Here is a 14,196-nt window from a genome sequence, read left to right as displayed (position 1 = left end):
CCAAAAACCAACCACTTTCATGTGGTATTGTACAGAAAGGACAACTTTTTTTCTCCTCCATTTGAAAATGTGGGCGTTATCATCATTACTGTCTGATTCCAATCAATGCAAGTCATCAGAATCAGGTAATACACCAACTTATATTCTTGTCTTTGTGAAAGAAAGACATCTATATGTGTTACACATGCTTGTATTATCATTAAACACATTTAACTTGTTTACAAAAATGTCTCTTTCATAAATAAATAAATATAAATGATATATATAAATGAGGTAGATCCCCTCGAGTTGGTCAATTGAAAAGTAGCTCGCCTGCAGAAAAAGTGTGGGCACCCCTGTTGTACAATGACTACTCGAAAGTATATCTAAGTTTACGTTCTGTAATATTGTACCTTGAGAAGATATACTGTGTATGTATAAATATATATACCGGTATACACACACAAATGTGTGTGCGTGCGTGCGTGCGTGCGTGCGCGCTCACTTTTGCGAGATTCTGTGTCTGTACTTATTCCTGTCTTTTGTGGCACCAGGGCACACAAATTTATGATGCCAAGCGTGGCGCCTTGGTGGACCTGGGCATTTTAGATGTGATGCAGATCTTTGGCCGTGCAGGACGTCCACAGTTCGACAAGTATGGAGAGGGCACCATCATTACCACCCATGAGAAGCTCAGCCATTACCTTACTCTGCTAACCCAGGCGAACCCCATTGAAAGTCAGTTTCTTGACAGCCTGGCTGACAACCTTAACGCTGAGGTCAGTCTTGAAATTTCTTGTAGTTTGTTTAAAAAAAATCTGTTGGTTGAATTAATGCAATACTGAATTTGGATCGGTTCGCAGCCGAGTGTGAAGCGGCCGGAATGAGAATCAGCACCTCCAAATCCGAGTCCATGGTTCTCGCCCGGAAAAGGGTGGAGTGCCATCTCCGGGTTGGGGAGGAGACCCTGCCCCAAGTGGAGGAGTTCAAGTACCTAGGAGTCTTGTTCACGAGTGGGGGAAGAGTGGATCGTGAGATCGACAGGCGGATCGGTGCGGCGTCTTCAGTAATGCGGACGTGGTACCGATCCGTTGTGGTGAAGAAGGAGCTGAGCCGGAAGGCAAAGCTCTCAATTTACCGGTCGATCTACGTTCCCATCATCACCTATGGTCATGAGCTTTGGGTCATGACCGAAAGGATAAGATCACGGGTACAAGCGGCCGAAATGAGTTTGGGGCTCTCCCTTAGAGATAGGGTGAGAAGCTCTGCCATCCGGGAGGAACTCAAAGTAAAGCCGCTGCTCCTTCACATCGAGAGGTGCCAGATGAGGTGGTTGGGGCATCTGGTCAGGATGCTACCCGAACGCCTCCCTAGGGAGGTGTTTAGGGCACGTCCAACCGGTAGGAGGCCACGGGGAAGACCCAGGACACGTTGGGAAGACTATGTCTCCCGGCTGGCCTGGGAACGCCTCGGGATCCCCCGGGAAGAGCTAGACGAAGTGGGTGGAGATAGGGAAGTCTGGGCTTCACTGCTTAGGCTGCTGCCCCCGCGACCCGACCTCGGATAAGCGGAAGAAGATGGATGGATGGATGGATGAATTTAGGAAACATTTGTATGTCATTTTGCTGTTTTTGTTGCACTGATCAAAGTCTATAGTCAAAAGTTGAATCATTATAAAATGACCAATCAAATCAACATTCAGTATACATAAACCGAGCGTCCGGAAATTGAAGGACCTGAGTTTATTATTATTATATGAATTTTGATTGTCACAACATTTGCAGACATAAGTGATTTAATAATTTCCAATGAGTTTTTGTATTTTGTAAATTAAAAGGAAATCTAAAATTCAGTGTATTCATTTCATTATAATGTGTTAAGTGGGGAACAAAATATTTTTGTTATGATTTTGATGAAAGACTTCAACACAAAATGTTTTTGTTTATTTAAACAAATATAAAAAAGTGCACAAAATACACATGAATAAATACTGTGAGTGCTTTATAGACCTCTCTTTCTGTTGCTGCTTCTAGTGCCCATTAGATGGTGACAGAGACCAGTGATTAAAGGGACTCCTTTCATCTGTGTTTCCTCTTTGCTGCTGTAGATTGCTTTGGGGACAGTCACCAATGTGGATGAGGGGGTAAAGTGGCTCAATTACACCTACCTCTATGTGCGCATGAGGGCCAATCCGCTGGCATATGGTATCAACTACAAGGCCCTCCAGGTTTGTGATCTTGCTCAATTCTGACCATTTTTAGTTACCTATATATTTCAATCAATCAATCAATGTTCATTTATATAGCCCTAAATCACTAGTGTCTCAAAGGGCTGCACAAACTACAAAGACACCCTCGGTAGAGCGAACATATTTCAGCAGAATAATTCATACTTATTCTATGTATGGTATTTTTCGGACTACAAGTCACAGTTTTTTTCATAGTTTGGCCGGGAGTGTGACTTATACTCAGGAGCGACTTATGTGTAAAATTATTAACACATTACCGTAAAATATCAAATGATATTATTTAGCTCATTCCTGTAAGAGACTAGATGTATAAGATTTCATCGGGTTTAGCAATTAAGAGTGACAGATTGTTTGGTAAAGGTATAGCAGTGGTTCCCAAAGTGGGCGGTACCGCCCCCCTGGGGGCGGTGGAAAGATATGGGGGGGCGGTGAGGAAGAAGGGGGCGGCAGTCCGAAGTCGAAGTCAGAAGTTCGAACGTTTGTTTGACGATTTGTACACAACACGTGCAGCGGGATGAGTCAGTGGACGACGCATCAGGATCCGGTTACCACACGCCGCTCTGGCCCAGTCAGATCCGACAGCATAGACTACAAAAGCAAATGCTCAGGATTGTAATTTCAAGCTTGTAATGTTCAGAATTTTATCTTATAATAAAAACCGCATTCTGGCGGTCAACATCATCTTGAGTTCAAGTCAACATGAAATTGGGGACTCGCCAGAACGCGCCGTGTTGTGTTGTGTTGAGCTGGTTAGGGTGGTATTTACCATTCTATGTAGGAATTTACTGGGGAGACAAGGGGGCGCCAGCCTGCAAAAGTTTGGGAACCATTGAGGTATAGCATGTTCTATATGTTATAGTTATTTGAATGACTCTTACCATAATATGTTAGGTTAACATAGCAGGCACCTTCTCAGTTGGTTATTTATGCCTCATATAACGTACACTTATTCAGCCTGTTGTTCACTATTCTTTATTTATTTTAAATTGCCTTTCAAATGTCTATTCTTGGTGTTGGGTTTTATCAAATAAATTTCCCCCAATAATTGCGACTTATATATGTTTTTTTTAGGGGTGGGCAAATTAGTGCGTTAATTATGAGTTAACTCATCAATCTATTAACGCCGACAATTATTTTATCGCACATTTGCGTATGTTGTTTACATGCTTTTATTTTGTTAACGCCTTTTCTTAACAAGATGGCGTCGCCCGGCGTCGAGGAGCTGTTGGTAAAGATGGAACATTTGGCAAAAATACCGGACAATTCTGCAAATTTCATGGCTGGCTTACAGCGTGGTCACTCCGGGATCACTTACGACCGCCAGACAATTCTGGATGTGGATAGATCGGGCCGTTTTGGACTGAATGAGGCGTGCTTGCTAGACCGGCTAGCTAGCATGGGAATACTTTGCCGGCTACATCCAGCGGCCTGTGAAGCAGCGGAGTATATGTGTTGTCTGTCTATTTATGAATAATGCAGACCAGGAGTGTTGGCTGAGTTCTTAACGTTTACTTTCAGAGCGTGCATATCACAACATACAAGATGCCGTCATGGCGACACAACCTATACCGGGCTACCGCGCATGCTCGTCACTCCTGTTGCATGCTGGGTAGGGTAGTTCTTTTATTCCCTGGCTCATAACATCACAATATAGTACCATGTATATGATGCGTTCAGTTTATCAAAGCACCAAGCAAACAATCGGAAAATTCCCATCATATCAATTCCTAGATATGGTCATAATTATTTTAAGTGCACTATGCAGAATAAACACAACATTATTAATATTGCTACTACGGATAATTTGATCAAAAATTCCCTAAAACAGCCCACTACCTATAATATAGGTTTTTTAAACATAAGATCCCTGATAAAAAAAATGTTTCTGCTGTTACCTCAGAAATTGCCTGTTCAGATGTTATGATTGTGGCTCAGAGATTTGTATGTAGATTATATTTATTTTCCATAACAAACAGGATAACTTAAATACCCTGGCAGTGGCAATAAGCTTAAATGTTTGTATTTACATTTTTTGAGTTGATTTTCATAAAATATGCTATTTAACTGCTACTGTTTAACAAGGACTGATTTAAATTGTGTTTGCACAACAAATGTGTTGGCGCTTTTGTTCATGTGGGAGAATATTCCAATAAAGGTGCACTACACACTACTTTTGAATTCATTATTGGGCTCTGCGTATACAATGCAGTTAATTGCAATTAATCAGAGAAATCGTGCGATTAACTTCGATTAAAATTTGTAATCGTTGCCCAGCCCTAGTTTTTTTCCTTCTTTATTATGCATTTTCGGCAGGTGCGCCTTATACTCAGGAGCGACTTATACTCCGAAAAATACGGTATTCACATTTGTATTGTCAATAGTTACATCAACTGTATTTGGTGTCTAATAGGAGTGTCAAAAAAAATTCTTATTTGTAACAATTTTTTAATCTAATATACGAAAATCATAGATGGATTTTTTTTTTCTGTCTTATTTAACAACTCAGGCAACTCATATTGTTCATCTAAATGTCTGTATTTGCTGTACAGATTTACCTGAGAGAGGAAAAGTACTTCTCTTGTTGCCTTATTTGTATTTGACCTAATTAGACGTTTGGGTAGAATGTTATTAAACAATAACAAATTTTAAGTAATATAAAAATTGATTAGAGGTGTTCTTTTTTTATATGTGGGTTCTTCCGAGGATGTTGTAGTCGTAATGATTTGTGCAGTCCTTTGAGACATTTGTGATTTGGGACTATATAAATAAACATTGATTGATTGATTGATTGATATGGAGGAATGAAGTTAATCATAGAACTAGCAGCAAATGTTATTGAAAATTGATATTTTTTTTAATCGAGAATCGTTTTGAAGCACGAATTGATTTTGGATCAAATCGTGACCCCCCCGGAATCGAATCGTGTGGTGACCAAAGTTTCACAGTGTCTAATACAGCTTTTTTGTGTTTCAGATGGATCCCAATTTAGAGCTGTACAGAAAGGAGCTGATGATAGAGTCAGGCCGGAAGCTGGACAAAGCCAGGATGATTCGCTTTGATGAGCGCACCGGCTACTTTGCCTCCACAGACTTGGGGAGGACATCCAGTCATTTTTACATCAAATACAACACTATAGAGGTAAATGAATAAGAAAGGAAAAACAACAATTATTCATCAGATGTCTATGATAGCCTCAGATGTTCAGTTCAGGCTCTCGGAATCGGATCACGGACAGTATTTGCCTTTTTTAGGTGATGAGTGCCGATATTTACCGCAGTTGTGTTCCAGTATTTACATGGCTAAAAGGATTGTGCTCACATGAGAGTGTCCTTCAAAAGGGATGCACGCTCAACACAATTACAATTCAGAATCCCTCGTTATACACATACAGGAGGTCCGTGCTTGAATTCCAGCAGGCTGCGTGTCTTGAACGCGTTGTTTGCCCTCACTGCCAAAGATTCTGTATTGCTTGTAAAATACTAATCTTTAGCACCGTGGCCAAGAATAAACTACCGTATTTCCTTTGAATTGCCGCAGGGCATATAGTATACGCCTGCCTTGAATTACTGCTGGGTCAAACTCGCTTCCCGAAATAATTAGCGCATGCTTCGTATTACCACCTGGTCAAACCTGTCGTCATTTTCAAAATGGAGGAGGCTGATTTCAATACCGGTAATTTGAATCGCATAAAGGGAAGAAAATTAAGAGCCATTCAGTAGGATTTAAGGTCCAAGCTTACATCACACTCAAATTTTTACTGCATACCTATGGTAAGTGCCGGAGTGAGAAGAGGTTTTAAAATAATTAGCACATGCTTACTTTTACCACATGCCTTTGGTAAGCGCAGGAGTGAGAAGAGGTTTTAAATTAACTAGTGCCCCGGCAGCAATTCAAGGAAATACGGTATATATCTTCCAAGTGTTATCACTGGAGGACTAGAGGAAAATGAATAGCTAAGCTTATCATACACACACACGCACCGAGCATGTGTGTGTGTGTGTGAGTGTGTGTGTGTGTGTGTGAGATATTATATAAATAATATTATATAAATGATACTGAAATTATTAGATTTATTTTTTTTCTTGTTCTTATTATTAAAAATATATTTTTTGGTGGTTTTGTGAGAGTCAAACCCACATTATACACTATGAACATTGTTTTTTTTGCGTTAGACACTGTATTATGTAAAATAGAATAAAATAAACTTGTATGCAGCATTTAATACAAACGTAATACATCTAATTTACAACAGTACTGTCTATCCATCCATCCATTTTCTACCGCTTATTCCCTTTCGGGGTCGCGGGGGGCGCTGGCGCCTATCTCAGCTACAATCGGGCGGAAGGCAGGGTCCACCCTGGACAAGTCGCCACCTCATCGCAGACAACAGTACTAGAAAATTCTAAATTTTATAAGATAGTCTTTATATAAATATGTTATTGTGTTTACTGTAGGTACTTTCTTAAAACATTTTCAGTTCTAGAATTTATTGTCAAAGTATCAGCTGGGATCTGAGGCTGAAAATGTTAATAGTTTATAGTTCAGATGATAAAAATGTAAATAAAATATGAATTTGATAGGATAGAAGAATTGGACTTGCGTTTTACCACGTAATAAAATTCTTAAACAATAGTACAGAACACACATCTTTTCAAAAACAGTTTAATCGTATTCTTTTGTAGCAACATGACTGTTTTGTGTCATAACATTATTCATACTAGTTCAGTTTTTATGCACCATATTTAATGGTTTTTCATAATTAACCCCTTATACATCTTGTCCCTTCATCTTTCAGACTTTCAATGAACATTTCAACTCTCAGCGAACAGAAGCAGACATCCTCAGTATTGTGTCCAAGGCTGAGGAGTTTGAGCAGTTAAAGGTAAGACTACGGAGGCTTTTCAAAAATGTTCAAATATTAATATGTACAATTAGTCACTAGCTATGTGCACACGGCGTAAAAGCCTAACTTGAATAAAAATGCTTTATGTAAACACGCCATTCGGAATATTCTGACCCAATCACACACGTTCGGATCAAAATGTAATTCCGATCGAGACGGGTGGTTTATTGGAGCACATGAAAACACATTTTTCGAAATTGTGTTAGAATTATCCTTACTGCGCATGTCTTTGATCATGTACTGCTTGCCTGTGTATCGGCTGGGGACATCTCTGCGCTGCTGATCCGCCTCCGCTTGGGATGGTTTCCTGCTGGCTCCGCTGTGAACGGGACTCTCGCTGCTGTGTTGGATCCGCTTTGGACTGGACTCTTGCGACTGTGTTGGATCCATTATGGATTGAACTTTCACAGTATCATGTTAGACCCGCTCGACATCCATTGCTTTCCTCCTCTCCAAGGTTCTCATAGTCATCATTGTCACCGACGTCCCACTGGGTGTGAGTTTTCCTTGCCCTTATGTGGGCCTACCGAGGATGTCGTAGCGGTTTGTGCAGCCCTTTGAGACACTAGTGATTTAGGGCTATATAAGTAAACATTGATTGATTGATTGAACTGTACTTGGTGGCGAAGCGAGGACTAAATTAAATAGTTTCTAAATTAATCGATTGTCTTGCTGCGGTCTCCCCCAATTCAACATGTACAGAAGTAGCATTGTATGCAGTAGAATGTGTTGCTTTTAAACGAGACTAGCAAAAACAAAAGTATGGTATGGAGTGTCATTTGTCGATGTAACAATAAAAGAAGGGTTCTGGTCGTCGTACAGAATTACAACATAAAAGCACAGCAGCACAGCAGCTACATTTCAAAAAGAGAGGTAAAACAAAAGTAGCGAACAGAAGGAGAAAATGGTAAGTAAATACAGTGATAACGTCAGAAATGCACAAAGCCATGTTTGATTACAGTGGAAGTCTGCGGTTTCTTCAGCACCTGCAGTGAACAAACTCGTCCAGAAGATGGCGCCATAGCACAAATAATAACACACCTTTCTGTTCAAGTTAGGTTCTGCACATGTCAAAGTAAAGTAATCCAATTTAAGGTGTGATGCATGAAAATGCAAGTTATAATCAGATCACTTTTTCAGGGAGATTAAAGAATGTTATCAAAGTGCACGTGGCTAATGTTGGTTCTCAACCTTTTTTTAGTGATGTACCCCTTGTAAACATTTTTTTAATTCAAGTACCCCCTAATCAGAGTAAACCATTTTTGGTTGAAAAAAAGAGATAAAGAAGTAAAATACAGCACTATGTCATCAGTTTCTGATTTATTAAATTGTATAACACTCCAAAATATTGCTCATTTGTGGTGGTCTTTCTTGAAAAAAATGGAAAAAAAGATATAAAAATAACTAAAAACTTGTTGAAAAATAAACAAGTGAATCAATGATAAATAAAGATTTCTACACAAAGAAGTAATCATCAACTTAAAGTGCCCTCTTTGGGGATTGTAATAAAGGTCCATCGGGATTCATTAACTTATTTCTAAACATTTCTTCACAAAAAAAGAAAACTTTAACATCAATATTTATGAACATGTCCACAAAAAATCTAGCTGTCAACACTGAATATTGCATTGTTGTATTTCTTTTCACAGTTTATGAACTTACATTCATATTTTCTTGAAGTATTAATCAATAAATGTATTTATAAAGGATTTTTGAATTTTAGCTATTTTTAGAATATTTAAAAAAAAAAATCTCACGTACCCCTTGGCATACCTTCAAGTACCCCCAGGGGTACACGTACCCCCATTTGAGAACCACTGATCTAGGGGTTGACTCGCTTGACTTGTGCGAGGCAGTGTGAGTTCAGTCTCCTCTCGGTGATGATGTGAGTATGAATGGTTGTCTGTGTCTGTATGTGCCCTGTGTTAGACTTACAACCTGTCCAAGGTTCTCGGTCCCCTTTTGCCCGAAGTCAATTTGGATGTGCTCCAGCTCCCTAAAACGCTGTTAAGAATAAGCGATAAAAAATTGAACTAAAGAGCAGCATGGTTAGGATGTTTTTAAAGCTCAGTTTGAATAGCATGTGCTCCCTGTTCTTATCAGCTTTTCTCCAGGTACTCTGGTTTGCTCCTTCATTCCAATAAAATGTTGGGTTATTTGGACGCTCGAAATTGGTCGGAATTGTTATTTGTCTATATGTACCTCACCTTTTGTCCAAAGTCAGCTGCGATAGGCTGCTCCCCATCAACTGTAATGAAAAATGGTATAGAAAATGGAAGGATGGATATCCACTGTCCTTTAAGAAAAAGGTACAATGCCAACTAAAGAGGTCTCATACAGCACACAAGAGTTAATATGAGTTACACGCAAATATCACACACAATTTTAAACAAGTTAGTCAGTGAGAAAAGGGCCTCAGTTTGAAACGTAATTTCAAAATATGCAAAGAAAAAAAGTTACTTTTTACTCTGTTGCTGTCATGTAAACATATCCTGCCCTGACCTAAAGCTCAGTATTGACTGTACGATATTAGAATTGTTGAGAGTCAATCGCCTGCATTAACATGAGTCAGAACTTGGGAAAACACAGATCGATTTCAACTGTGCAACATATGTCGAACCCAGCTTATTCCTCACACTACATAAATCCAATTGATCATCCTATAAGCAATTGGGAGCATGATGTTCTTTATTTCTTTATCCTATACACAAAATGACTGACAACACCAGACTGGACTTGGAGCCATTCCAGATTCAAAAGTGATTTGGAATTGGGCCTAAAGTCACTAAATTACTAAAACTTTGTGTAGGGCCCATCCTATAAAAACCCCCATACAGCTGAGTTATTTGTTGATGTCTGTAATTAAGAAGGACCGGAGGGTGTGTTCCAACTATCGTGGGATCACACTCCTCAGCCTTCCCGGTAAGGTTTATTCAGGTGTACTGGAGAGGAGGCTATGTCGGATAGTCGAACCTCGGATTCAGGAGGAACAGTGTGGTTTTCGTCCTGGTCGTGGAACTGTGGACCAGCTCTGTACTCTCTGCAGGGTTCTTGAGGGTGCATGGGAGTTTGCCCAACCAGTCTACATGTGCTTTGTGGACTTGGAGAAGGCATTGGACCGTGTCCCTCGGGAAGTCCTGTGGGGAGTGCTCAGAGAGTATGGGGTATCGGACTGTGTTATTGTGGCGGTCCGCTCCCTGTACGATCAGTGCCAGAGCTTGGTCCGCATTGCTGGCAGTAAGTCGAACACATTTCCAGTGAGGGTTGGACTGCGCCAAGGCTGTCCTTTGTCACCCATTCTGTTCATAACTTTTATGGACAGAATTTCTAGGCGCAGTCAAGGCGTTGAGGGGTTCCGGTTTGGTGACCGCAGGATTAGGTCTCTGCTTTTTGCAGATGATGTAGTCCTGATGGCTTCATCTGACCGGGATCTTCAGCTCTCACTGGATCGGTTTGCAGCCGAGTGTGAAGCGACCGGAATGAGAATCAGCACCTCCAAGTCCGAGTCCATGGTTCTCGCCCGGAAAAGGGTGGAATGCCATCTCCGGGTAGGGGAGGAGACCCTGCCCCAAGTGGAGGAGTTCAAGTACCTAGGAGTCTTGTTCACGAGTGGGGGAAGAGTGGATTGTGAGATCGACAGGCGGATCGGTGCGGCGTCTTCAGTAATGCGGACGTTGTACCGATCCGTTGTGGTGAAGAAGGAGCTGAGCCGGAAGGCAAAGCTCTCAATTTACCGGTCGATCTACGTTCCCATCCTCACCTATGGTCATGAGCTTTGGGTCATGACCGAAAGGATAAGATCACGGGTACAAGCGGCCGAAATGAGTTTCCTCCGCCGTGTGGCGGGGCTCTCCCTTAGGGTGAGAAGCTCTGTCATCCGGGAGGAAGTCAAAGTAAAGCCCCTGCTCCTCCACATCAAGAGGAGCCAGATGAGGTGGTTCGGGCATCTGGTCAGGATGCCACCCGAACGCCTCCCTAGGGAGGTGTTATGGGCACGTCCAACCGGTAGGAGGCCACGGGGAAGACCCAGGACACGTTGGGAAGACTATGTCTCTCGGCTGGCCTGGGAACGCCTCGGGATCCCCCGGGAAGAGCTAGACGAAGTGGCTGGGGAAAGGGAAGTCTGGGTTTCCCTGCTTAGGCTGTTGCCCCCGCGACCCGACCTCGGATAAGCGGAAGAAGATGGATGGATGGATGTAATTAATGCAGTGACTTAACACACACACTCTTAAAATAAGGTACTTCTATACCAAGACTCCGTTTGCGTTTTGAGCTCGACAGAGAACTGATTTGAAATAGCAGATCATGTGTTTATCTACATTAACAATTTCTGTAAAGTGAGTAAATGATATGATCTACTGTATCAACCGTACAAAGTTTGGGTCTCTATTCTTATGTAAGGGAATGTTCTTGCAGGTTCGCGATGAAGAGATGGAGGAGCTGGAACAGATGCTGTGTAACTACTGTGAGCTGCCCGCAGCAGGCGGTGTGGAAAATGGCTATGGCAAGGTCAACATTCTGCTACAGACGTACATAAGTCGAGGAGATGTGGACAGCTTCTCCCTCATCTCAGACCTTTCATATGTGGCACAGGTGAGAATAAGACATACAGTTCTAAGAAAGCATAATATTCTATCTGTTATTGCCGTCATTAAAGGCCTACTGAAAGCCACTACTAGCGACCACGCAGTCTGATAGTTTATATATCAATGATGAAATATTAACATTGCAACACATGCCAATACGGCCGGGTTAGTTTACTAAATTGCAATTTTAAATTTCCCGCGAAGTGTCGTGTTGAAAACGTTGCCGTATGATGACGCGTCGTTTGACGTCTCGGGTTGTAGCGGACATTATTTTCCAGCCCGATCCAAGCTATAAGTAGTCTGCTTTACTCGCATAATTACACAGTATTCTGGACATCTGTGTAGCTGAATCTTTTGCAATTTGTTCAATTAATAATGGAGAAGTCAAAGTAGAAAGATGGAGGTGGGAAGCTTTAGCCTTTAGCCACACAAACACAGCCGGTGTTTCCTTGTTTAAAATTCCCGAAGGCGAAGCTTTACTATGGATCAGAGTGGTGAAGCGATCATGGATCCCGACCAAATGTCAACCAGCAGTTTTCGGTGAGAAAATTGTGGTAATAAGTTTGCTCTTACCAGCGACATCAGCGGAGCTTCCAGCAGCGTGACTTGCCTCAGAGACTCTGAGTCAACACACCCGTAGCCACACCCCTCTGACCTTAGATACAATTTAATCTCACTAAAACACTAACACAATGGGCAGATAAGGGATTTTCCAGATTTATCATAGTAAATGTGTGTAATAACATCTGCAATCGCCTTGTTTTTATTTTTAATTTTTTTCTAGCCCTTTACTCTCATTATCCTCATTCACAAATCTTTCATCCTCGCTCAAATTAATGGGGGAATTGTCGTTTTCTCGGTCGGAGGCTCCCATTAAAAACAATGTGGAGACGTGAGGAGCCCTCACCCTTGTGACGTCATCGTCTGCGACTTCCGGTACAGACAAGGCTTTTTTATTAGCGACCAAAAGTTGCGAACTTTATCGTCGATGTTCTCTACTAAATCCTTTCAGCAAAAATATGGCAATATCGCGAAATGATCAAGTATGACACATAGAATGGACCTGCTATCCCCGTTTAAATAAGAAAATCTCATTTCAGTAGGCCTTTAACTTGTCGAGTATGTATTCCACCTTTCATTTATTGTCATCCGGGATAGGTCTATGTAAACCCATATAAGTGGTTGGAAAAAAATTAATGAATTACTTAATTTAAGGATTGATTATTGAAAATATACATGTTTATGTCAATTCCTATTGATAGACAACTAGGTTCTTATGGAACATTTGTTGGCTCGTCTTATTCTATATAGTAGTAATCTCTAGCATTGTATCATTTCCCTTTAGTCGGAAATGTAATCATACCAACACAAACTAAACATAATGCCTCTCCAAACTGCAGAAAATTTGGGAAAAAAGTTGTAAAATTGATTAAGGTTACTTCTCAAATAAAGTGGAGGCATGGTTGGATTTATTTCATATTATAACATCCGTAAATCAGTAATACCTATGAATCACTTTGAACCCATTCAGACAGCTGTCACAGCCTTGTGTCATTAATGTATCATCAGATTATATTCAAACTTATATCACTACTGACCCAATACATCACTACCTAGCAAGTTTAAGCGGTATATCATCATGCAGTTTTACTGCTTGTCTTCTAATACCAAATGATAAATTACCATAAACCCCAATAGACCTACTTCTGTCCCAGATTAGTTCAAGTGTATTGGATGGTTTAGTGTAATTCTTTATTTGTAATTGGTCATTTAGTTTCTGACGTTTGTCTCCTTTTCAGAATGCTGCTCGAATTGTCAGGGCATTGTTTGAGATTGCCCTAAGAAAGCACTGGCCGGCCATGACTTACCGACTGCTCACACTCAGTAAAGTCATTGACAAGAGACTTTGGGGCTTCGCCCACCCTCTTCGGCAATTCCCCAACTTGAGCCACGTTGTACTCAACCGACTGGAGGAGAAGAAGCTCACCGTTGACAAACTGAAAGAAATGAGGAAGGATGAAATTGGTACAGTATATTAATCTAGTGTATGTGATGTCTTAGATTTTAATTTTGCATCTTTTCAATAACATTATTGCTCCAATCCACACTATTTTGGTAATTTTTTTTATACGGACAAGTAGGTATTTTCCAAGCAAAGTTTTATGTTGCCAATACCGATTGATTACATTAACTGTAATTTTTAAATTTATTTCTGGTGAGTGCTATTAGCAGTTTGCCAATATCAGCACAATATTTAAACTATTTTCTTATTCTGTTATATTATTAAATCATATTGTTTGAGCAAAACAAAGTAATTATTTATTTTTTATTTTTTATAAAAGTCCTGTATCCAGGGAATTGTTCCCTGAGTTTGAAAACGTTAACAAAAACAACAACAAAATAATTTTGAGACACTATCAAAATATCAACCTAATCAGTTTAGTATTGATTATATACTGATACTAACCGTGGTCTCTACA

General features: G+C 40.6%; 1 protein-coding gene across 1 annotated transcript in view; it reads left to right on the top strand.

The window, feature by feature from the left end:
- The window catches only part of ascc3 (activating signal cointegrator 1 complex subunit 3), a 165,214-nt gene that overhangs the window by 81,867 nt on the left and 69,151 nt on the right, over nt 1–14,196 (top strand). Inside the window, exons 16-21 of the mRNA XM_061914964.1 lie at nt 534–758; nt 2,087–2,206; nt 5,201–5,365; nt 7,023–7,109; nt 11,547–11,723; nt 13,516–13,741. Of these exons, the coding sequence (XP_061770948.1) occupies nt 534–758; nt 2,087–2,206; nt 5,201–5,365; nt 7,023–7,109; nt 11,547–11,723; nt 13,516–13,741 (1,000 nt within the window). The remainder of the gene's footprint in view (nt 1–533; nt 759–2,086; nt 2,207–5,200; nt 5,366–7,022; nt 7,110–11,546; nt 11,724–13,515; nt 13,742–14,196) is intronic.

Source organism: Nerophis ophidion, linkage group LG11 (genome assembly GCF_033978795.1).
Source record: "Nerophis ophidion isolate RoL-2023_Sa linkage group LG11, RoL_Noph_v1.0, whole genome shotgun sequence".
NCBI lineage: Eukaryota > Metazoa > Chordata > Actinopteri > Syngnathiformes > Syngnathidae > Nerophis > Nerophis ophidion.
This window is presented reverse-complemented; position numbering and strand designations above follow the sequence as displayed.